The sequence below is a fragment of the Electrophorus electricus genome, chromosome 3 (assembly GCF_013358815.1).
Source record: "Electrophorus electricus isolate fEleEle1 chromosome 3, fEleEle1.pri, whole genome shotgun sequence".
Taxonomy (NCBI): Eukaryota; Metazoa; Chordata; class Actinopteri; order Gymnotiformes; family Gymnotidae; genus Electrophorus; species Electrophorus electricus.
In genome coordinates, this window is record NC_049537.1 from 26,750,001 (window position 1) to 26,775,810 (window position 25,810).

Consider the following 25,810-nt stretch of genomic DNA (forward strand, 5'->3'; position numbering starts at 1 on the left):
ATAGATCTGCATCATTGCTAAATAGTTGAGTCTTACCTAGAAATTACATGACGCATAAAAGCAAATGCTATTACTATTACTCAGCCCCCATACCCGCTGAATTAGACATTACAGTTTCCATGGACAGTAAACATAAATGACTATGTTTATTAAACTCCTGCTGAACTGATGCTGAGTTGTAGGACAGAAGAAAATCCCCCTGCTGACTGGTGCATTTGCTGCACACCATTCTGGAAGCCTGCCTGACCATATTATCGATACCTGGCTAGTCTGGCATAAGCTCAGTTAATTACAGCACTTTCAGGGGACCATGGTCGGAGTTCCAGAGCTATAGTCTTTTGGGCAATAACAGTGAAGACCTATACTGGTCTTTAGTAGTCTAATTTAGGCTCTGAGCAATGAGAATCTTGACATTAGAGGAGGCAGTCTGTCTTTAAACAGTTTTGCTTGTTCTCTTTCTGTGGTATCTGGCCTCACTGTGTCTCTTCCTCCTGCTCTGTGTTTACAGCTAGCCTTCTCTGGGTAGCTTGTTTGGGTTTAGAACTATGTTCACTGGGCATAAACCCTTTTCAGATTCCCTGAGTAAACATACTGGTAACACATAACAACAGATCTCTCTAGAACTATTTCAGTCTTGATTTGTTCCCATGGAAACATCTTGCGCTACATTAGAAATTGGGAGACATTGTTGCTGTTTGCTAGCAGGCAGCATTTTAAGTTTTCTAAAAGTCTTTTCTTTGTATTGGCCATTTTGCACACATTGTTTGATGAAAATCAATAAGACCTACAATTACTCTACCTCATTAACTGCATAGTCTGGTTATTTGAGCACTAGGTTCACAGACTTGTTTGTGACTTCAACCAGTTTTTATTCTAATTATTTAGTTTTTAGTGTCTGTTGCATGGCAGTAGCACTATTCTTGGGGGCCAAAGGCCAATACACTGCTCTAATTGTGCGTCTCATTTTAAAGTGTGAAGCATGGCTCAGGGCCTCACTGCTATTACTGGACAAGGCTAAGCGCTTTTCTCGGCTACATAAACATACCTTCCAATATCTTCCAGTGGGGCAGAGAGGTGTGTGTCATGGGTGCTTCTCTCCTAATGGGGCCAATTCTGTTGTTAAGAATGTACAGAAATGTACTGTCCAAACGTCACATAGCACGTCTAGGACTAAAATCAGAATAAGAATTCGCTTGATGCACAGGTCTGCTACAATAATAAGTGATTATACCGGATGCGATTTGTGATATCTTGACACTGGAGTCGATAATGGCGTAACTGGTGAATCTCAGTACAGGAATGATATGGGTGTTTATGGTTGCTGTTGAGCGCTAGCTATGGTGCAGCTTTCCCTCTGCCACGTCACCATCACTGGCCTGAGAGGCGTTTAGGATGCTTAGGGAATGAAATAAGAGCTGATCCACTGCGGTGAAACTACACAGAGAAAGCTAAAGGCAGCATAGACTTCCTCTATTGTAGCAGATCCCTGATCTCCCAGTGGATATTTCCACAACCTTTCACCTCAGTCAGGCCTTCCATTCGTGTTCAAGGGCTCTCTGCATGGATCTTGAGATACCTTCCTTTTCATTGGTTTCTTGCAGCTCTCCTGTATGCCACTATCTTTGGAAATGTGACCACCATCTTCCAGCAGATGTATACCAACACCAACCGCTACCACGAGATGCTGAACAACGTGCGTGACTTTCTGAAGCTATACCAGGTGCCCAAAGGCCTGAGTGAGAGAGTGATGGACTACATCGTGTCCACATGGGCGATGACCAAAGGTATTGACACAGAGAAGGTGAGGAAGCCGCTGTCTCTTGCTTTTGATATTTATGCTTGTACCCCTTCCTAGTCTTCTCAGCATCCATTTAGAGACTCATTTTTATGTTAAAAGTATGATTTAGATCTGCTAATTATATGTTTACATCCTGTCTTTTCTCTCATGTGAAGTGTGTAACGAGTAGGATTTTAATTACGGGCCTGAGTGCAGAAGCTCTGGGTATATTCATAGCCATATTTAGATGAAAAGAATCAGAGAGTGGTAATTTGCAGAAACACATTTGTTGAATAGCTGATGGATTAAGGCCAGACTTTTCGTGATCAGTCCCAAAGCTTCAGCTTTTCTTTCCAAGAACAGAGATGGCTGGACAGAGAACTCTGCAGCAACCAGGACGTTTGAATGAGCAGTGTCCAACACAAAATTCACCTTAAAAATTATCTAAAATTTGACAAGTCACATTTGGCATTAGGAAAAAAGTATTTTAGCTTTTTATCTGGGGATTAAATATGGGCCTAATATCTCTGATAACTTTCTATTGTAGCTGTGTATGCGGCTTGAATTACAACTGCCAACAAACAAGTTGCGCTGCCTCCTTCTGCCTTTCCCCCCCAACATCAGGGTCCACCCTGCATACTATAACTCCAGTGTCTTGGCTATAACATAAAATACTATGTTTACTTATTATCTACCTGGAGAGCAACTTGAGTTCTAGAACTGGTGAATATGTATTTTAAGCAGTGCTGAACCCATGCATCAGCTATTTTAAAAAAATTGTTCAAGCTTTTACATTATAAAATATTTTTTTTAGATTTACTGTCATTTATTTGTGTAGGCATTTAAAAATAATATTTACAATAATGCTGTACATTATTGTTTTTTATTTTGTAGATTGTATATCTCCAGTTCATGGCATGGCAGTTCATGTTTTTGAGCATGAGTGTTTTAAAATATTGATATTGATATTTATATATCAAGTTTAAGTGATTTTTACAAAAGAAATGTCATTGTTTTTGTTGCAAGGGCTCAATTAATTAATAGTAATTAATTTATTAATGCAATTAATTATAGTCATTGATATTAAATTAATTAAAGTCATTGTGTTGGGGCATACCTGGGTCGTGCGAAATTCACCTGCAGTGAAGGCTCATCAGTCAAGAAGGAGAAAGTGGGCACTGCAGTATTTTAATTAAGTTCTGGTGAAGTGAAGAAGATGATATCTAATCAATTTTCCATTGAGATGCTTACATGTCTGTCCGATCCCCATCCTCTAATGGAACCATTAGCATATGAAAAAAGCCTGTACCTTATTCCACTTTTTTACTTGCCACTTAATAATGTAACATTCATGCCACAGCCCTTTCAGACACAGCTACACACACACACACACACACACACACACACAGTTCATACACACTCATGCAATTTTCAATTATCCCACACATTCTCGAGGTGTTTCCACAGCGCCACACAAATGCAATTAAATGCGATAAATGTGGTAATATAATTTGAATTAATTCACATGAGTAATTATGCATCTGTCAGTCTTTTTATTTGGCTGTAAGACACTTAAATGGAGTGGGTTTTTAGGGAAGATCCCTTGATTTTATTGCAGATTCTCACAAGAGTCATGAGATATAATAGATAGTTAAAAATGGTTGCATTATAGCTAGACCCATAGCTGAAAAATGTCAAAATGTCCTCAATGCAGATGGAAAATGTAATGGAAAGCGAAGTAGCCACTAACGCCTGGTGATTATGACTGTTATGCCATTTTACTGAGTCACTGACAGTCATGTCCCATCAGCTCTTAACACCATAGAACCATCACCTGTCACACAAGCTGGTGAACTGGAGCTAGGCTTTTTGTCGATGACATTGATGAAAATGTAGTGCCATGCTAAGTTTCATTTCAGATGTTCTTTCCTGGTTTAGCTGACTGAGCTCATCATGGGCATCTCTGTCTCAGAGCCAGAGTGATTCAGGAGGTAAATTCCGCAGGGGACAAGATCATGAGATTGTGATATCTCCAGGGGCAAACAGGAGCAACACTGGTAAAGCCATTCAGCTCTTTAGTGAGACTCCCTCTCTATTTCCACTGCTTTTTCCATAAGTGCCAACATGAAGTACTTTAGAAGCTCAATCTCAAATGAAGCAAAGAGGTATGGGCAATGGATCATGATTGGGGGAAAATTGCTGGAAGGAATTAAAGGGGAAATTTACTGGACTTAAAATGGGCCCCAAGAATGGGTTAAAATCAAACAGCTTAAAGTGGCACAGGTCTGCAGAGACCTAACTATGGTGCAGTGGATCAATATTGTGAGTCACTGCAAATGCATTCCTAATATGTGCTATGTGAAGTACAACTCATGACATGTATTTGCTTTTCTTTTGGCATCAAGGGGCAGTATAGTATAATGATTGTGCTTTGACATTTGATTAAGCAACCTTATTTAGCTACTAGTTTAGTACCATTCACACATGTAATCATGAAGTTCATTTGTGTTAAAGCACATCATTTGTTCTAGGCCAACCATTTTCATTTAGCTACTAATGCTAATATTTTGTGGTTTTGCAACAATTTTCTTTTTCAATTTTTCTTTTTTTTTGTGCATACTAGTCCTTCAGGGCTCAGTTAATTTAATTATGACTCTAGACAGCACTGAAATGAAATATTAATGTGTGCTGAGAAACTGACATTTCCAAATACCAACAGCAGCTCAGCAAGTTCGTGTTCCCCTTTTTTTCCTCCTTAGGAATAATGAAATAATGAAGTACGCCAAGAGGAGCAACATATCCTGCCTTCCAGTGCAGTGCTTGTTCTTTACATAAATTCCATTCACAGTGACACCCTCTACACCACATTACTCTGCACTTTCCTGACTGGCGTATATTACAGGCTAGCAATTGCTGAATTGTCTCTTTCTAGGTTGTTATAGCAGCCTTAAGATTGTATTGAGTCAGCTTGACTGTATATAGCCAGTGCTGTGCTCTGGCAGTTATGCAGTGTTGATGAACAGCCTCATCCATCTATAATCACGTGCATCAAACAAAGCACACGACGTGTCAGCACTGTGCAATGGCTCTCTCGCCCTCTCTCTTTGCCCAGGTGCTGTCCATCTGTCCCAAAGACATGCGGGCTGACATCTGCGTGCACCTGAACCGGCAGGTGTTTAATGAGCACCCTGCCTTCAGGCTGGCCAGCGACGGCTGCCTGCGCTCTCTGGCAGTGGAGTTCCAGACCACGCACTGTGCGCCCGGAGACCTCATCTTCCACGCTGGTGAGAGCGTGGACACGCTCTGCTTCGTAGTGTCTGGATCGCTGGAGGTCATCCAGGATGACGAGGTCATTGCCATTCTTGGTGAGCCGGATTGCCCTTGCACCTGGGAGACTGAAAGGATATGACTTGCCCAGGGTTCAGTGACTGTGTGGCTGCAGTTTGTGTGTGAATCAGAATATTTATGTAATTGTAAATTGATCACAAAAGTTGTTGTTGTTTTCTTTTTTTTTTGCTCCTAGCTCAGAGTACAAGTTAATTTAGTTTTAACAGCAGAGGAAAATCATGTTAGGGAGGCTGTTGTTAAGGTTAGGGAGATGGGGAAAATTGCTTTTAGATTGCCATCTATCAGCCAGTATTGAATGATGAGGTCTTTGACAGCAAGCCCCTCCTTCCTTGCATTACGTCCACCAAGCAAAAACCTAAATTCAGCTCTTACTGAATTATGTATAGAGTTTGTGTCCTGGTCCTCCCGGCATAATTATTCTGTTTTAATGGATCTGCTTTAATGCTGCTGCATTTGCGTGTCATTTTTAAAATCATGGCTGTGATAGGATCGTTTGGAGTGCCCAGTGCACAGCAGAGTAAAACTGAGGGCATATTTTCCAACCCAGAAGTCCAAGCTGATGAATTTCACTGGGGTGAATGAATTGATTTTTTCCCTGTCTTTCCTCATGCAAAGCAACTAATTTTGTATAATTGTTTTTGTTATGTGTTATTTGTTAGCAAGAAACTGAGCCTTATTAAGGCCATAAAATCTTGTAGCTTAGAGCTGGAGCGAATCATCCAGACTCAAAAGAGTACAAACAAAACAAATCTTCAGTACAGTGGAAAATGTATGAGTGTGAATGAGCGTGCACACATCTTCTACAGATTAGTGTGAAACAGTGTTAGATCAAACAGTAACATTAGAATGGGCATTACTGTCTGATCTCTCAAAGAAATTGAGTAATAGTGATGTCCTCCTTGCCACAAGAATATGATGTGCCTTGCACTGGCACCCGTATTTCTTGTTGACTGACATCACATTAGGTCTTATTGGATGCTGCAGAGAAGAATTTAGTCTCATTGCTCTGATGGGGTCTGAGATCAGATGCTCCCTTGCTTTAATGATTATGAAATGAAATAAGACGGGAGCACTGTGTGGTGATTATCCCTAAGACGTTTAATGGAACCCACAACTCTGAACCTGCTGGGCTCCTAATAGTGCCCCTTGTCAAAAGTCAACAGTGCTTGCTGGAGGAAACCAGATTAAGGACCTTACCAAACATAGTCAGTAAGTTACTAACTTTTAGATTGTTTACAGAATCCTTTATCTGTGTGGTAAATTGTAAATGTGAAATGCGGCAATGCATAACTACATGATAGAGGGGGAAAATCAACACCATGTTCGCATTTATAAAGCAACAGTTATTCAACAACCCCTTATTTTTTCCAGGTAAGGGTGATGTGTTTGGTGACGTGTTCTGGAAGGAGACCACGCTTGCTCATGCATGTGCCAATGTGAGAGCACTGACCTACTGTGACCTTCATGTGATCCGGAGAGAGGCCCTGCTCAAGGTTCTGGAATTCTACACGGCATTCGCAAACTCCTTCTCCCGCAACCTCATCCTCACCTGCAACCTCCGGAAGCGGGTACGAAGCTCATGCACTTACTACCTTGCATAAAATTGTACACTGTCCTCTATGAGTCAGAGTTTGTACTCATAAGAGCCATTTTCTTTTGCTTCTCAGTGGAATGCCATTTTGCACATGTGGCCATCTTTTGCTCAACTTGCTATTTTTATCTGTTTTAATAAATACCACCAAAATCTAAAACAAATTTATGTCAGTCCTTCCTTTAAAAGACACTATTAAATAATGATTACTACTGGTTGCCTGAAAAAAAAGATGCAAAGTGTACTGCTAGAAAAGAACGGGGCACTTGATATGATCACATACGTGAGCTTCAGGTGGATCCGTTTTGCTTGCTAAAGATGCTTGTTGTGGTGTGGAGTGGAAAGCAAAACAAAAGGAAGGTGTATTGAAACATGTTCAAATTCTAGTTACTCCTGTTCATTTTAAGGCAAAAGATTCAGTTAGTTAAAGCTTTGCTGTGCTTATAAAGTACTGGATTTCTAGTGTTAATGTTTTCCACACTTTTGAGACTCTGTTTGTTGCTTGATGAGTATGGTGAGGTGTTCACATGTAGATTTCCAAGGCCTTTTTATTACTCTTGCTGTAGTGAAATGCTGTTGGAGTTTGAACATGAATTGTGTATGATTCATTTGTAGGTACTGCAGCTTGGAGCTGGGCGTGAGGATTTAACAAATATAAATATTAATTTAAGAATAATAAATATTGTTAAATATTAATAAATATTGTTGTAAGAAGGACCATACAAATGCAACAATACTTGATTTGTCATTCGTAATCACTGACTTTGTTATTTTGTTCAAACCAGGCTAAATGAGGAACACTCTGGGACTCTGTGGGTTTTTTTTAGTATATTTGCCTATAACTCAGTATCCCTCAGTGTTTATGCTGGAGGGCATGAATAACTTTGAATCTCTCTATCTCTTTGTAGCTTTTCAACTTTGAATCTATCTATCTCTCTCTCTCTCTCTCTCTCCCTCCCTCCCTCCCTCCCTCCCTCCCTCCCTCAGACAGAAATGAAAAATTAAAACAAGGAGTTTAGGATAGAGGTCACCAGCTGTGCAAGCAAAGTGTTATATATTCCCGTGGTTGAATAAATAGTGTTTACAAGTCTATGTCCAAAATATTTAGCTAACAGGTCAAAACTGTCACACAGGAAACTGGTAAAGCTAGTAAACGTTGACACAGTGTACATAAGGTACAGAACTCCAGTAGTCAGTCAGCTGATTTCATTACAATAATGGTACAAGGAGTGGTGGATTTTGAATTAAAACTGACTGTCAAATGTATGATAGCCTGTTATGTCAAGCTGAAGTGTAGGCCATGTGTGTTTGTCAGGCTACTGTGAGTGGCCATGTGGTAGGTCAGGCTAGTGGGAGTGGCCAAGCATGCTTGTAGGTGTGTAGTAAGAGTTTTTTTTCAGGATCTGCTGGGTGATAAGTGAGTTGTGAAGGATTACAGATTACAGTTTTCAGGTGAATGTGTTGAGCTTGCTGTGGGCTGATGTGTGTTGTGTGTGTTGATAAGGGTGTAGTATTTTACGACTGAGCATTATTTTTCTCTGGGCCGGAGGGACATAGGAAACCTGCTTCCCCACTGTGCTCTTTCAGCTGGATGGCTGTGTTGATGAGCTGGGTGTACTGGCGAGAGACACCCCTGCAGAGCACACCCTGAATAAAGCATGAGTCTGATCAGTAGGAGGGCTCTTGCACACAGACACCAGCCCATAAACATGCTCTTCTGCTTGCACTCTGGAAATGTACTTTTACACAAACAAACAGTTTAACAAAATACATGCTGTATATTCACTCAGACCTTATCCTTCACAATCCAGAAGACATCTGTGCATCTGTACAGTACACACATGTCAGGATTTTAATTTAATAGGCCTATTGAGTGAAATTGGTACAGATAAGTGAAGTCATTTGAAAGTTGATAGTATAACATTTTTAGCTAAACTAATTATCTAACTATTTTTTCTAGCTAGCTAACTTCATTTTAACTGGAGTGTTGGTGGTAGTTTAGGTGTAACCTAGCTAGGTTATTAACTTATAATATTTATAACATACATGTACTTGCTGGCTGAATTATTTAAACGTTAGCCTAGTGTGAGCTAATGTTAGCGTAGGAAAGAAAACAACCATAAGCATATTGTGGTGTTCACCACTGGCTGTGAGAGAGAGTGAGACAGGAATAGCAGGGATAGTGCCTCCCTACAGACTGAAATTAACATAGTTAAGTTTAATGTTTTATGGTACATAAAATTATTGTCAATTTGTGTGTGTTTCGTTATTTAACTTGGTTTGTCTCTATATTAGTAGTATTTTAGATTAGTCACAGTCTATGTGAGTGCCCATGCTTTTACATTTACATTTGCTGTTAGTTATCCTCCCTCCATTTTGCCCCATTAGTAGTCTAGTTCCTTATTTGCCTGGTTTTACTGGGTTATAGAGATGACATCATTGGATTGTTTTAATCCTGCAAATGTACTTTTTTTGTATGTACCTTCTTCTTCTCTTACCAATCCCAGGTCATAAGAAATAACACAAACCAGTGGGACATATTCAAGTAGCTACACAATACTTTTCCCTGCAAGAATTTGGTTTCACACATAATACACATCAGCCCTTTCTGTCTGCATCTTGAAAGCATCCCCCTTCTCACAGCCACACCTGAACAGCTTTTTATCTTTGAGCTGTCACTCAACGCCTCTCACTATGCTGTACCTGCCCTGGTCAGTGGCTCTCAACATTGCTCCTCGTGGTACTGCTCTCTGCGTCTATCCTTAAGTATCTTTGCTGTGAAAGAGAGAGGCTCAATGAAGAGCCTGGGAAATGCCTCTGAAAGGAGAGGTTAGCTCTCAAAGAAGACTGAAACTCCAGAGAGCTGAGCTTTCACACTGGCTTGAGTGGACTCCTGACTGGAGTTTCTTTTTTTCCTGAAACAAGAGTTATATGTATTTGCTTAACCATCCTTTACATTGTCCTCCCAATTATGGATGTAGAGCATATACAGTATGTAGCATTTGGGAAGAATAAGAGTGGATCACTCTCATGTCTGCCGATTTTCCAAGTAGAGTTGTGTGTGTGTGTGTGTGTGTCTCCTTTCAGCTTCGAATGCACCGAGAAAGCATGAGCCTGCTTTCCTTTTGGGTGTCTCTAGACACAAGGTTTATGGGATGTCTGATTTATGGGAAATTGGCGCCACCAATAAGCCGAACAAAGCAACTTCATCATTCTGGTCATTACGCTGAGTGAGTAGACAGAGAGTTGCTCTTTCAGTAACAAGAGAAAGCTTAATACTGGAGAAATATGCACATCTGCAAAAGCATGTGAAAAGAGGATAGATGGTTGTTGCATTATCAGTCTTGGCTCAAAGGTATCCAAACAATTAGTTAGTCAGGCTCAATAGATGGAATACAGTAAATCATTCCAATGTGCCAGAGTGCCTTGAATACTTTGAGCATTCAAATATTCCCATGCATTGGAAGGGGGGATTATTGCTTTGATTTAGTGTGAGTCTGTAAGTGAGAATGAGAGCAAGTGTGAGAGGATTTAGGGTCACATAACCCCATAGTTTAGTAAGGTGTGTGAGTCTGGAAAGAGAACACTGGTCAGTAGTAGTCATCATGTCATGAGTAAAGTTAGCGCACATGGAGTTAGTGTCCAGCGGTTTTGCAGACACATTTTTTTTCTGTTGGATAAGTAATAAGTTGGGCAGATGGGAGCTGATTAAATTTCTTTCCCTTTGTGGCCCTTGGAGCTTCCAGAGGGCAAACTTGTGGTTAGATGCAATGCCTGTTCAAATGTTGCAGCTCAAGGAGGGCACATAAAAAAAAAAAAATAAAAAAAAAATAAATAAAAAAAAAAGAGCAACAAGTGATCACCAAAGAGTCTATTTTTATGATAGAGAGTGGTGTACTTGTTTACTTTCAAAATACAATGTTAAAAAAATATTTTTTTGTGATCCTTCACCAAATACTAAAACATGACTCAATTTATTTTTACAGCATCTTATTTTTACAGCAAAAACCTTTTCTCACTGCTGGCCTATGAATGCAGACATTGCAACATGGTTCCATCTGTGCAGGACAAACTGTTGATTTTGTCCTCGTCTGAATAGAGGTTAAGTTGGCTGTGTGATGGTGGGCAGGATCAGCTGGACTAGAGAGAGTCTGGTGGGAATATGTCTGCCTGGCTGCTGTGCTGGCAGCTTGAGAGAAGCTGTCAAGTTTCCTCTTTAACACATTAGCTGAACTAAAAGAAAACAACAATACATAAAGTCCTAGGAAATTGTGTTTGTTGTTGTTGTTAAATGGCCACTCACATACAATTAATTATAGTCTTGTTACAGTTTGGTGATTTAAGTAAATAGCTCAAGCATAACAGATTTCTTAAGGTGCTCTTACAAGCATAGTATTGGCTCTACTTCAAAGGGTATGCAGCGGCAGACGTTCCGTCATTTGTGTCGTTTGTGAATTTGTGTTGGTTGTTTAATAACCATTAAGAGGGTGGAAGAATTGCATGCAGATAACCCTTTTTGCAAATCTCTCAGAAGTCTCTAAAAGAGTAATCTGATTTGATGCTTGAAAACATGGTTTTGGTGGGTTTTATCTTTTGAAATGGGTGATACTGCTGTGCACTAGATCTTTCATTAATGTGTTTAAACTTTCACACTCAGGTGCATTACATTTATGGCATTTAGCTGATGCTTTTATCCAAAGCCAACTTACAATTATGACTGAGTACAACTTGAGTAATTGAGGGTTAAGGGCCTTGCTCAGGGGTCCAACAGTGGCAACTTGGCAGTGGTGGGGCTTGAACCAGCAACCAATTACAAGTCAAGTACCTTAACCACTGAGCTACCACTGCCCCACCAATTTGCACAGGTTCAAATTCATTGTTCACTTGGGAATAATAACAAAACAAACAAAATATGAGTAGGTTCTAAAGTAACAGTTTATTTTGAAATAATTTTATTCTACCTGTGTACCAGTAACAGTAATCATTGGGTCTTACTGTTAATTACTGTTAATTCACTTTTCTTCTAGTCAGCTATAACACTGAATTTTCCAGAAACATCCTATAGATTTCCCCTCATAACCTGTACGTCAGTAGTACAGGTAGAGGTCAAATGGATTATGACAGCATTTTGGCTTTAACACCAAAGTCCAAACTAGCCATTAATCTCCAACCAAAGTGCTATTCAAAATGGCATCGTCTTCACCAAGGTGCTGTGTTTGTACAGGCAGCCAGCTCTGAGGCTGCAAGCCAGCTCTCGCACCAGTGGTGTGGGCCTTCCAGAGGATGGCATAATGTGAAAGAATGGATCTGTGAATCTGATTTAGACTATAATGGGGTCTCTGTGGTCGCTAGCAGTGGGCGCTAATCTGATGATTGGCTTGCTGTGCAGAAGGCGGTGCTGAGTGGAGCCTAGCTGCTAACGCTACTGCATGAGGATAGAGCACAGGTCTGGGCTCTGGCAGCCCACCAAGAGGCTGCGTGCAGAGGTAGCTGGCAGGTGGGTGGGGGCCAGGGGAATGGTGAGGGGAAGGATAAATGCCTGCCAAATTTCATTCATCGACACTCTTGGATTTTGCTGATAGAGAAGATGGTGAGCATACTTTATCTTAAGTATTATTTCTCCCGATACTTATCCTGGCTCTGCCTGTGCTGTAGTCTCATTCAGATGGAGGTGGTGTTATATTTTATGCCTCCCACACTGAGGCACAGATAAATACAAAAAAGTCACAGATAAATACAAATATAAGCCTTTGATGAAACCAGTAGGCCTGTTCTTGGATTTACACAAAAATATTCCTCCCTGTGCAATTTTACTTGTCAAGAAAGGCAATTATTAATATAGAATTTGTTGATTTATTCTTGGTAGATGTGAATCTGCAAAAATACCCAGCTAAGACCATAAGTCATTAGCCACATACTTTTGCTCTCTCACCTCCCTTAGCACTGCAACAGTGCAATGAGACACGCGGCCTGAGTTTGATGTTTCTAAGAGGACCCATTTTTCCCCCTCCTCAGAGCAGGCTGTTTGTTTAGCTTTAGTTGGGCAAAATAAAATGTTAATAAGCCACAAGCTCAGTTTAAAATTCACAATATAGGTGGCCAAAATGTAGACCTCTTGGTACTCCTGGCTGCCATTACAAACTTGTATGTAAAATGTTCATGAAAAATACCATTTGATTTCAAGGGAAACCCATTTCTTATGTCATCAAGGTGAGATGTGAGTCCTTTATTAAAATAGTGGAGATGTTTGCAAGGGTTAATAAACATTACACTACAAGTCACAAAGGAAGATCTTTAAAAAGATCTTTAGGCTTATTTATTGATAAATATCATGCCATGTTTTTGTTAGTACATGTGGTCTAAATGGTTACTGCCAGCATAATTCAATAAGTAAAACCACCACATTGATCATAGGTGTCCCTATTATACAAATAAACCTGAAATGTTTACCAGTGAATCATCAGTGGCAAAACAAACAAACTATTATTTTCAGGTAGCTTTCCATATATATATATCAAGTCCTTCTTGTATCGTGTATAGTATAAATAGACCATCAATCAGGGAAGAAAAGCAAAAGTTAAGCCTGATGAACTCAGAAGCAGCACCAAATGCAGTGTGGAACAGCCTTTCATAACAAGCAATCAAATGTATCAGAATAAAAAACCTTGGCTAAAGCATAGAGGGGAAAATGTTTGATTCCACACTTTAATGACATGTCAATTATGTTTAACTGTGAAGTGTAATCTTTATAAGTCGAAGGCCGGTTGGTGTCTTGTTTATTGTACTCATTATTATGTGCCAATGTATGAATGTATGAAGCTGATGTTTTCAGTCCATACAACAACTAGCAGAACACTTCTAAAATACCAATTAAACTAACAAAAGACTTGACAAGACTAAATCAAACATTCAGATAAAGCAACCATTTACAACTGTAAATTTAAACCAACTAAAGTGTGAAGGAGCATGGCATTCTGGGAGTCCTAGCTGTGCTCCTCTCCACTTTACTGACTGGTCCGTTCCCTAGATCCAATGGCTGTCGCCAACACAGCCCAGGGCACACTGGCCTGCTGACGAGCTCTGTGGGCGTCCTCTCCATCAGTGCACCGGAGCTGAGAGCTGACGGCATGCAACTGCTGCAGAGGTCTTTTGTTTGTTGTACACTGGTCACTGCAGTGCAAATACTGCTCCGCATCTGTGCAGCAGCCCAAAGTAGAAACTCTACTGCAACCGCTCTAGCCTATGCTGAAGTGCCCCACACCAGGCAGCTCACGCACAGCACCCAGCACAGTCTCTCTCAGGTTTTGTGGCATCAGCAACAGCGTTACATGCTGTCCAGGCACCAGCTCCTCCCACACACGATACAGCAGCTTGTCATGCATCCTGTCCAGCCAGCACAAGGTACCTTAAAAATGGGCCCACATGGCGTCACGTCTGTCCAGCCCAGTTTTCATCCTGCAGTTCTGCATCCTTCTACTGAGCACAGTATAACTCTTCATGGCTTACAGCTTCAAATCTGGCGTTATTGATGGTGACAGCAGCAGCAGCAGCACCTCTCTCTGCCGCCTATGCTGCTCTTCGTTCTTGCTGCGTCCCTTATCGTCCGCTATGTCATCGATGGTGATGAGGGTGCTGGTCACATCCTCATGGATCCACCAAAGGGTGTCGCCCACAGAGAGCGAAGACCACACTGTCAGGGAGCCCTGGTTCTCTGCCTCTGCTCCGCTGCTTACCGCCACTGACAGCTTTACTTGTCTCTTTAATCCCAGCATTTCCTTCCTGAGCTCCAGCATGGTCCTGGCTGAGGAAATACAAACTGAGTATGCATGCACCTGGCTCAGACCCCCCACCATGTCCGGAAGCCACCTTTCCCCCCCCCTCACGTCGACTCGACTGCTGACAACAGATCCAAGTTGGATGGTCTTCACTTTGCAGGTGTGCAGTTCATAATGTGAGGGAGCATGCCTGGTCAAAGCAGCAACACTCATGAGCCAGTGCCAATGTTTCCCACCTATGCTGCACTTGGTTCTTCTGAAGGTTGTCCTGGTTCTCTCTGGCTCAGGTTTGCGGCATAGACTAGCATGATGTGCTCTCTTTCTACATCGCCAATACACCAGTCACTCTACCATCACTCATCTGAGGGCCTCTTGGCACATTGTCTCTTCATGAAGCTCCTCTGCTGCGTATCTGAGGATGAGCTCTGTACTTTCTACTTTCTTTTTCTGGCAGCAGTGTGTTCAAGAAGTACTCCAGTGCTCATCCAGCCTGTGCAACTTTTGCTGGACCATGCTTGATGAATCTTTGTGCTCAATTTCACCACCAACATGCATATCCACTCCCCCTTCAGCCTCTGTCACTCCAGAAGCAGCTGCTTGGCTAGTAGTGCCCCCCGGCAGTCAACGATCCTAAATTAAACTCCCACTGACATCTGCTGATTTATCAACTGCTAGGGATATAATACATTGTTAAAGGATGAACAGGTCATTTAAGGAAGAGACAGAGCACATTTGGTAGTTCTGTAATGTTTGGATTAAGCTTTATGGGTTGTCAGCAAATTATTTTGCTCCAACAGATCACCATAAGTTCAGGTTCTCGTATTGGGAGTCAAACCCAGGCCACTAGACCATATGGGACACCTGAGCTTGCCACAGCCACAATGTCTGGAAATTACCATAAACACATCATGCTGAATTCACAGAATATTGAATTCAGAGTACATGATGTGAGAAGCTTCAAATTTCACAGAGATTGGGTGGAATGAAAGGGGCTTTCACTCAAGTCGACACTTTAGAAAATGTCGCTTGCTCTTGGCAGGAGCTATGATAAAGATGCTGAGTGCTTCATGTAGAAGAAACAGTAAAAGGGCAACAATCCAGCAAGCAGTCAACCAGAGTTTTCTGATCCATAATCAGAAATGTTATCCATTGTGCCAGTGGCCCAGATGAGTATGCTTCACGTATGAAGTTTGTATTCAATTCTTTTTCTTTTCTTGAAAAGCACTGACAGCCTTCTACAAGGAGTTTGGCCCTGAAGCAGCCGGCTGAAAAGGCTGATGTGCTCTAGACTAGAACCGCTGGTGCTGTGGCCTCAATGCAAAGAATTAACCATTATACAATCACAGCTGTGCACTCCTCCTGCAGTGGTGGCCAGCTCAGCTTTTCTCCACCAAAATATCAAATTTGTCCTATGAGAAAACCAAGCGTCACCTTCTCAGAAAATCGCAACCATTATTTATGGTGGGCCCCTTTTTGAATCGAGTTCATATCTTCCAGTGGCCTAAATCAATACAAACTTGTAGCAAAACCCAATAAGAAAGAAGTAATCGCAGGTCTTGTTCATATTCCTTGGCAGCATTTGCCGCCCAAGCCACAGGATTTTTCCGTGCTTCACATTCGCTGCAATGGATGCCGCATAGCGTAAGCAGCCACAAACGTTTGTTGCCATTACCCTATTTTCGTTTATTTTGAACAGACAGTAGTGCAAGTTGCAGTTTCTTACACTTACTGTCATATACTACCCCCCCGAGTTAGCCGGTACAACTTCTAGTGTTTTAAACAGTAAAATGTTAAACGTAAACAGCGAACATACAGTGAACATCGTCTACAAAACTGAAAAGCATTTATTTTGTTACAAAGTTATAAAATATATGGGGGGGAGACAATTTTCTCCAATTAGGCTGCTTAGCTCCTGTCGTTGGCTGGTTTACATATAGCGATTGTAACTTAGCCTCGCAAGGGTAGCCTGCAATGCTAGCTAAGCTAATCGCTAATGAAAAGTTTGTCAAAACCAGGAATGTCAGTAATATAAGACATTTAAATCTCCATCAGAAATCTAAAAGGAGAGTTCGTGCAGGTCATAAATGCATACCATTTACTAGCTAGCAAGCTAGCAATTTGCTCACCTCACTCTGGAGTTGTGTCATCCCATCATCCCTGCTCTTTGAGCTAGAACACAGGAGCCACTGCAGGTGCACTGAATTGCCCTTAATTACAATGAAATGTTAACAAGATTGGAAAAATGGCACAGGCTGGAAGCTTGTGAAGAGCAGACCACATGGCATTTCATTGAATTGACAGAGGCCAAAGTCTGAAAACGCAGACGTTTCCCTTTGCAACAGTATTCCTTTTCAAGCTGTGTTGTGCATATGTGCTGCCAGCGTTAGCTAAGTCTCCCAAGATATTCAAGAATCATTGCTGATTAGATAGCATGCTAAATAAATAATAGCTTTTTCTGTAAATAAACAATTTTCCCATGTGTAAAATAATTAACTGTATATTAAGTCATCTTTTACTGGAGATTACTGCTGAGCATTTACAGCATTTTTCAGACACTCTTATCGAAACTGACGCATATTTTTCAAGAATCGCAAAAGTCAGGTTTGATAATGGAAGAACAATGTTTTGTTGTGTGATGAGGCTCTTTTCTTATAGTCTCCCCTGAGAGTAAGTTAGCCCAGAGGAGCTGTCATCATCCCCACTGATTGTCACTCAGTCCGAGCAGGACATCTTTCTGCTGCCTCTGGTTGCAGGTAACGAATGTGTCATTTCATTCTTTCTATATATTTCTCAGTGTGAGTCAGCCTTGTTAATCTAAAGAGAATACTGGATCTTGTACTGATACTTGTTTTGAGAAAAGGCTGTAAGCAAATGTACGGCGAGATCATGCACCCGTGACAGCACCCTACAAAAAACCTTCCACTCCTAGAAATGTCCTGCTGGGACATGAAGTGCTACTGAGAGTTTGGTTTACCTGTGCACCGTACAATCTCATTCACCTTATTTTAAGTTACCAGTAATCTTCAGTCATTTCTGAAAGTAACACATCCCAACATCCCAACACATTTCAGTGTTCTTGTTTATTGACCAGTTTTGACACGTCATACAAATAAATTGAGAAAAAAGTAGATGCTGCTACAGACCAATTCTTTGTGAAATTGTGTTGCTTAACATCTGCATGGGCTAGGAATGTAGAAAACACTATCTGTTTTGAGAAAAGGATATAGCCATTTTATAATAATTGTAATCTGCATTTTTACAACTGAACACACTATATTGCGTGTGTTGCTGTCTAATGTCTAGCTTGTAGTGTCACCCAACGCATCCAACACAGTCTATTGGGGCATTCAGAGGCAGGAAAATATAGACTGGCAAATGTTCAGTCAGTGCCTTCCAGTACTGAATAAAAAGAAATGGACTGAGCTGAGAAGACTCTCTACTCTCTCAACACTACTATTGAATGATTCATGTTGCCATTTTCCCATCTGGATCTATGCTGTCCTTTATATTTTTTATCTTTTTGAATTGGCTTGTGCATATGCTGAGCTTCTTTTTTCCTAGTATGTGTTTACTTACCCACAGTAAAATCTGTGACTCCAGTTAAGGGTGTGTGTTTACCTTTAATCTATCAAGTCAATAAATGTTGTTTTCTCCATTTGAACTTTGTCACTTTTGGTTAGTTTAGTGTTGAGAGTTCATTGTTTCTGTTTCTTTCCCTGTCATGTAAAATGCTTGTTTCTCAGTGTATGCTTTTCTCAGTGTAGTTTCAATGTTTCAAAACATTGCTTTTTCCATTGTCCCACACACCATAGGCTGGGAACAGGTCAAGATGTTTAGGTAGTTGACCATACCATGCCACCACCTCCAGGATGGCTTTGTTTTTGGAAATTCAGTTTTTGCATGATTTCCCCTATTCTTTCCCTAAAACACAGCTTAGTTCAATACCTATTTTAGTGTGCATCTGCCTGTATTGCACTGATGAGGTTCAGAAATTGAATAAATAATCTAAATCATTATATTTGACCTGATCAAATGTGAGATGACATAACCCAGAATGTATTTATGCATATATACCTCGATATCCATTTCAACTTAAATGTGGTTATAGTTCATGATACTTAAACATATATTTCGAAGATGGATAGTCAGCAATTTCAAATTTGAGGATTTCATTAAAACATTTGTAGATGTGATTGTACTTGAATTTTTATAAAGACTTTGATGTTTGATGTGTCTAATATGAGAGTAGTTTTTGCCACATATGTTTAGTAAAACAGCCTTGAAGTGACCTCTAATTACCCATTTTATCAGATTTCAATGTCTCTTCAATACATCTTTTAAACATGAGCTATCTGTGTTCTTGAAAGTGCTAGATACATTTCTGCTGCACAGTGATCTTAATAATGACCTCTTAAAACGGTAGAATGCCTTCTCAATAACCCCTTTAGCCATAGCATATTTGTACAACGAAAGGCAGGCTGATGATGTGTAACAAATATAAGCTTTTGGTGATGAAATGTGGAAATAATAATACAACTTTAAAGGTTGAAAAATTATATTTTCCTTTCAAATTAACTCTAGATGCCAAGAGATCATTATAAATCCTTAATTATATGGTTTGTCTTAGTTAATCAGTTTCCTCCTGTGCTGCAGAGCAGACCTTTGAAATATTACATGCTTTTTGTCACTAGGTAGGCTGGGCATTACTGTAATTGCCAGAATTCAATAAGATCAATAAGGAGAAATAATTAATCACCGTATGATGGAGTCTCAGGAGTACCACTATATGTTCAGTCATTAGGCACAGTCTTACAACAAAGTTTTATGTCAATTACTATAAATCTCTCCTATGTTCTTTTTTAAATCTCTGACAGCGTTGCACATGATTATGCATTGAATTTTGATGTGCAAATTGAGTATACAGAGCTATCACATTTTTCTCTGGCTCATACTAATACTGTAAACAATCCAACAAATAGAACTCTTTCAGCACCACTGTACTGTCACATTTAAATTATTAGGGTTCATAAGTTATTCTCTGCAGCTGCAAATTATATATAAAATACACACACATAGATAGATAGATATTGAGATATAGATAGTTATGCTATTTTAATTACTGTAGCATTACAACATGCTTTTTCATGTTAATAGTGATTTGTCAGACCTCATAGAATTGAAAACAACATCCATCAATTATTTCATATTCATTTACAGGGGATGTGGATATGTATATGTTACTACATCACTGCACTTAGTCACAGTTGATTCAGCCAGCTTATGATCTGGAAGGAGAGGGAGAGAAGCAGAGGAATGGAGTTAGTGGCAAAAATACGGACAGATTTTAGGCATCTGCACAGATGCATGCGGCCTATTTGAACTGTTTCTAAATCGGGCTGCATGAATAAAAAATGGTTGTTATTTGTACTCCAACAGTAAAGCTAAGGCCCTGTAAATCCTAGTGGAATAAGCTTTAGCAGACTACATTCTTGTTGCGGCAGTAATTCAAATGAGAGAATGTATAAAACTGCGGTGAAGTTGAGGGCACCATGGACCTTATTGGCCATCCAAGAAATTATATCCCTACTGTAGCAAAATGTTCATGAACTATCTGCAGCATGGTGCAAAGCCCAGGGAACAAATGATCTAAGTTTGGTCTCTTCATTTTATCCATGTCAAGATGATTTTGTCTCGTTTAGCAGCCCCTTATTTTAAAATGAACGTAAGTGAATTTAGGAAAGTTAAGCATCTTGAAAAATACAGACAATAATTAAGCATCATCCTAATAGAGGTACTTCTGTTGTTATCACCCCAATATTACTCAAGATTTGTGTATCAGGAACCTTAGAAAAATATTATTTCTGTTAGTTCAAATAAAAATGCAAGGAGCACTCAGCAGTTTTTCTATTATTAGTTTCTCATTATGTTCCTGCAGCACGGTGCTGGAGAAGCTCAACACAGAGCTTTGCTAATTCAGTGGGTTTTGTCATTTTCTTGCACTACTGTTGGTTTTGATGCTTGCATTCTGCTCTCTTCCTCCCTCTCTCCCTCCGTCTCTCCCTCCTCTCACTGTCGCTCCCATCTCGTTGAGTCTGTGCTAAGCGCTACTTAAATAATCTGAAAAGGCAGAGTGGGGCTGGATTCATTATTTACCAGAGTCCACCTTGGAGATGGGAAGTGACATGCGACCGCAACGCTGCAGGGTGCCGAAAGACTGCACAGGGATAACGAAGAGTCACATGATATGCCTGACTCTATTTTTACCACCACAGCATGCTGTTAGCCCAGAGGAGATGGCTTTTTTAAAGTCAGCATGTTATCTCACTGGCACATAATAGTGTTTTAAAATAAGAGCCTGTGGTAACTGTGGTAATTTCTTGTTTACTCATTATTTGCATCTTTGTTTTTGAGCATGGATAAAAAGAAATGACTCTCTTGCTCTTTTTTTAATACTAATAGTTTGTAAAGCAGAAAACAGGAGAGGGAGTGCAAAAACAAAACCAAACACTTAACCTGGGATTGCCGAATAGGAACCTTTTTTTAAAATAACAAGCTGCATGGTGGGTGTCTTCTACAAAATTTCTGGCTGGCCCATGCAGTCCTCCCCAGGGTAGCCAATCAGAGGCTCGTGTGGCCAATCAGCACTGTTTAATTAACACTGTGCATGATCAAGGCCTCCATCATGTGCAGAGCTGCAGCAGAAGAGTTCTGGAATTGAGGGAGTTGAGGTGAACAAGGGAAGGCTTTGGGTCTTTTGGGTTTGAATGAAATGCAGTGTCTGCCAGAGCCTTGTCACTTTCATTGCCCACAGAGGATCCACTGCTCTGAAGTTGCTTGTTTACACGAGAGGGAGTTGCTTGTTAACTATCAGCAGTTAAAGCACTTAAAAGTTTCACAGCATTGCCTATTGCATGCTTAAGTGTAAACTACATCTCCATTTTTCAGATGTCTAGGTTAGTTTGCTGTAGCTCTTATAGGCTCCCCCTGCTAAACCCTGCCTGAACTCACGGAGTCTTCCCTCAGTGTTCAAAAGTGCCACTTGACCACACCCTCGGTTAAGCTGGCAGATAAATAAACAATAAAGCTTTAACAGTAGTGTTGAACAAATGACTCTGGGGAGGGTTCTCAATGACCATGAACAGGTTGTGCAATAGAATGGTTCCCATTCGAAGCACTGGGGTGTCGTCTCATGCTGTGTTCACTGTATTCGGCAAGCCCCTCTGATGAATCCGTAAATGTGTTATTAGAAAAACCGCAGTTGCTATAGCTGACACAGGGTAAGTGTTTTTCCTGTGATAACAGGGTGAGCATTGCCCTCTAATCTCTTATGAGGTTTAATGATTCATTATGAATCATATTTAATGAAAGGAAGCCTAAATTAGGCATCTGAGCACTTATGATCCTGCTAAGAAGGTTGTATGTTGAAGAAAAGATCCACTGCTGATGACAGTAAGCCTTCATTTGCAAATATTTTCTCTTTTTCTTTGGTAATCTTTTAGAGCTATTCTTCATGATTTTGTATTGTCAATGGGTCATTTAAGTTTCTCAAAATATTCTTAATTTACATACTATTTAATTTAGACTGTTATCCTTTTGATCAAAGTATAATAGTTTTAATGTATTAAAACATTAAAGGTTGGCTGATTAGCTACATTTCTGACAAGTGGAAAATTGTGTAAATGAGTTTTTGTTTTTTGTTTTTGCCAAACTATTGTGTTAAAAGCTGATTTAGAAAAATAATGTGGATGTATTTTTTTCCATGAACAAATGGAACTCTGTAGTGCTCAAATGGCAGTCCATAATGTACAGTTCTCACTTTAGATACAATTGCTTTTTCACAGATTGTCTTCCGAAAAATCGCTGATGTGAAGAAGGAAGAAGAGGAGAGGAGACATCAGAAGAATGAGGTGACGCTCTCCATTCCTGTAGACCACCCAGTCCGCAGGCTCTTCCAGAAGTTCAAGCAGCAGAAAGAGATGAGAGTGCAGGGCTCCATGCAGGCTGACCTGGAGAGGAACCAGTTCCAGGTGGAGCACCAGCTCAGTCCGCTGTCTCACCATCAGCATCACCGCTATCGTCAGCACCAGATGCACCACCCACTCCAGCATCCGCATAGACCCCCTATGCAAAATGGGGCTCCTGGTTTGGGCGGAGGCCGTGGGAATGGTGGTCCCAGTGTCATGACTATATCACAGATAACTCCGGTGCAGAGCTCGCTGGCTTATGTTCAGACAGAAGACTCCAGCCGGAGTGGTGTCCATGAAGCCTTAGAGCTCAAACCCAGCCTGCGCATGGGGGACCAGAATTGCCTAAAGGTTACCAGTACCATCTACGCCAGGGGAGGTGGCGGTGGGCGGGGTTGGATGCGTCTCAGGAATACAGGGATCGGAGCTTCCTTCACTCCTCCACCAGAACTGGACCAGCAGCAGAGGGAAGAGGAGTGGGGAGATGTTAATCAGTCCCTTGAGCTGCTCTCAGAAGATTGCAAGAACCAGCAGGCTGAGGGTGGAGAATGTTTTCGACAGGGGTTGGATAGAAATGCCAGTGTTACTGGCAGTGGTAACACAGGAGGTGAGGGGGAGGATGAGAAGAATGCCCTTCACAAGACTGATTCCTGTGACAGCGGCATCACCAAAAGTGACTTGCGCATCGACAGGGCAGGGGACCCCCGGAGCCCCATGGATCGCAGCCCGTTAGAACAGCCCAGCCCTGGAGCGGGTGCGCTGACACCGCAAGGTCTTCCATTCCATCCTGTGCCTGAGCAGCCCCTGCTGCAGAGCACACTGCAGGAGGCCAAGCTGGAGCTGAAGGGAGACATCCAGACACTGAGCGGGCGCCTATCCGTGCTGGAGGCCCAGGTGGGGGAAATCTTAAGACTACTCTCAGACAACAGAAGACCCGGCCCTCCGCAGACTTCAACACCCAAAACCTTACTCAGATGTGAGGACATCTTCACTGTCTCAAGGCCTGTTACTCCTGATGCAGAAAGGGATGATGGACCCTTTTAAGTTAACAGAGGAACATTTATTTATTAGATTTAGTTTGGTGGCTTTATTTATAATGCTCCTTTTCACTCTGCAATGAAAGAAAAAACTGTTGAAGGAGACAAGTATACTTTCTATTGTAAATAGATGCATGTCCAGCTGGAATCTGGCCTGCCACTAAAGTCTACTCTAAAAATAGTAGTTGCTTGTACATTGATGCAGTCGACTGCATGCAAAGCGATTTAAAGAGACACATTTTTTATAATGGCCCCATGTGCTGGACTATGTCTTGACTGACTGAAATTTCAGGGCATTTATCTTTAAGAGCAGATGCATGGAGCCATGCGCACAGGAGTTCTCTGGCTATAATGGAAACTTGCACCTCAGACTGACGTAGCTATGGATGGCTGTAGTCTGATTATACCCTTACTCACCCCATATTCCTATGTCCTATTTATTTCAAGTGCTTAACCCTACACTCTCCAAATCAAAGCATGCAGAAATACACATGGAAATTTGAAAGAGATTCCTTTGTTTGTCCTTCAATATATGAGAGGGAAAACATATTTGTCATCTGGTCCTTTTTTTTTTTACAAGTCACCTTTTCCCATGGAGCAATACTTTCATGGTCAATTCAGCATTAAAAAAAAACTGATACGGAAAACTTTGGGTTGGGGTTTTAAAAGCTTTAGTATGATATAAGTGCATGTTTGATGTGTATTTGAAATATGACTGGCATGACAGGGTAGCTATAATTTAGCCCATTTCACATACACTCATCAACACACTCAGCTCTTAGTAGGGCCTGCATTTTGGAGAAAATCTCATGGCATTCTTAGAAGCATGAGCATATCTATCTAAACATAAGCACAGACAGTATTCCTTCCGCATGACATATAACGGCGTTACAAGGGTTTATGGAATGTTACTGTATAAACAGAGGATAGAAATGGATTGTAAAATTCCAACAATGTCCTTTATATAATATATATATATATATATATATATATATATATATATATATATATATATATATATATATGTATATATATATATATATATATATATATATATATATATATATATATATATATATATATAAAAATCACATATTATGGTGAGGTACTTGTAACAATGACTAAGGAGATATTTATATATATATATATATATATGTGTGTGTGTGTATATATGTGTGTGTGTGTGTGTGTGTGTGTGTATATATACACATACACATATATATACACACACACATATACATACACACACACACACACACACACACATATATATATATCTATATATATATATCTCCTTAGTCTCCTTAGTCATTGTTTCAAGTACCTCACCATAATATGTGATTAATATATATTAGTATATATATATATATATATATATATATATATATATATATATATATATATATATATATATATATATATATACACACACACACACACACACACACATATATATATTACATTTATTTATATATATAATATTATATTTATACGTGTGTGTGTGTGTGTGTGTGTGTGTGTGTGTGTGTGTGTGTATATATATATATATATATATATATCTCCTTAGTCATTGTTACAAGTACCTCACCATAATATGTGCTCATCATAATGACCATCAGCTTCATTACATCAGGAAAAAAAGATACATATCGTGTTATAAACAAATTATTGTTTTATGTTAAACTATACTTTGTATAGATCATAATATGTATATGTTTTTTCTGATCTAATGAAATCAGAGAAGCCACTAAGGAGAACATAATATATTTAAATTCCGAACAGGAGTGAACCTTACCATATCTCCTATTAACATCCCCAGAAACATAATAAGGTGCTGTGGAGGGATTGTTATGGAATAATAACTGATCTGCTCCTACAGTGCCAGTGTACAGTACTACTTTTTGTTTTTCTATGTTCTTAAGAAAAGGCACTAGTTGTTAAACAGGATCCAGTCCATGGTGATTACACAAAGGAACAGCAAATGATATTGTTTGACATGTTTAATAGTAGCGGGATATGCAAGTGACAAAGTTTCATACTTTAGTCCTGATTAGTCAAAGATATCATTAGTGCTCATTTTACTTCTGTGTAGTTTAAATTAATTGCGCTCTAAGGGACAGCCTTTAGATAAAACCAATGAATGGCTTATGAGGTCATTATGTTTTTCTTTTTTTACCCTACTTTTTTCAGTAAGGTATTTAAGATGAAACACTTGTTTAATGTAATTTGGTTTTAGAAATGAGGCAGGAAATGAACCATTCAGACCTTGAGGGTATAGGCCTTACCAATGACAAGCAATAACCTTCCAGTGGACATTG

At 40.2% G+C, this 25,810-nt stretch overlaps 1 protein-coding gene across 2 annotated transcripts in view; it reads left to right on the plus strand.

The window, feature by feature from the left end:
• kcnh5a (potassium voltage-gated channel, subfamily H (eag-related), member 5a) overlaps positions 1–24,435 on the plus strand; it is a 63,781-nt gene extending 39,346 nt beyond the window's left edge. For both annotated transcript variants that reach the window (XM_027002962.2, XM_027002965.2), the window contains 4 exons: positions 1,602–1,801; positions 4,890–5,142; positions 6,497–6,693; positions 22,333–24,435. In XM_027002962.2, coding sequence (XP_026858763.2) covers positions 1,602–1,801; positions 4,890–5,142; positions 6,497–6,693; positions 22,333–23,499 — 1,817 coding nt within the window. In that variant the 3' untranslated portion in view covers positions 23,500–24,435. The remainder of the gene's footprint in view (positions 1–1,601; positions 1,802–4,889; positions 5,143–6,496; positions 6,694–22,332) is intronic.
• The last annotated feature ends 1,375 nt before the right edge of the window (positions 24,436–25,810 follow it).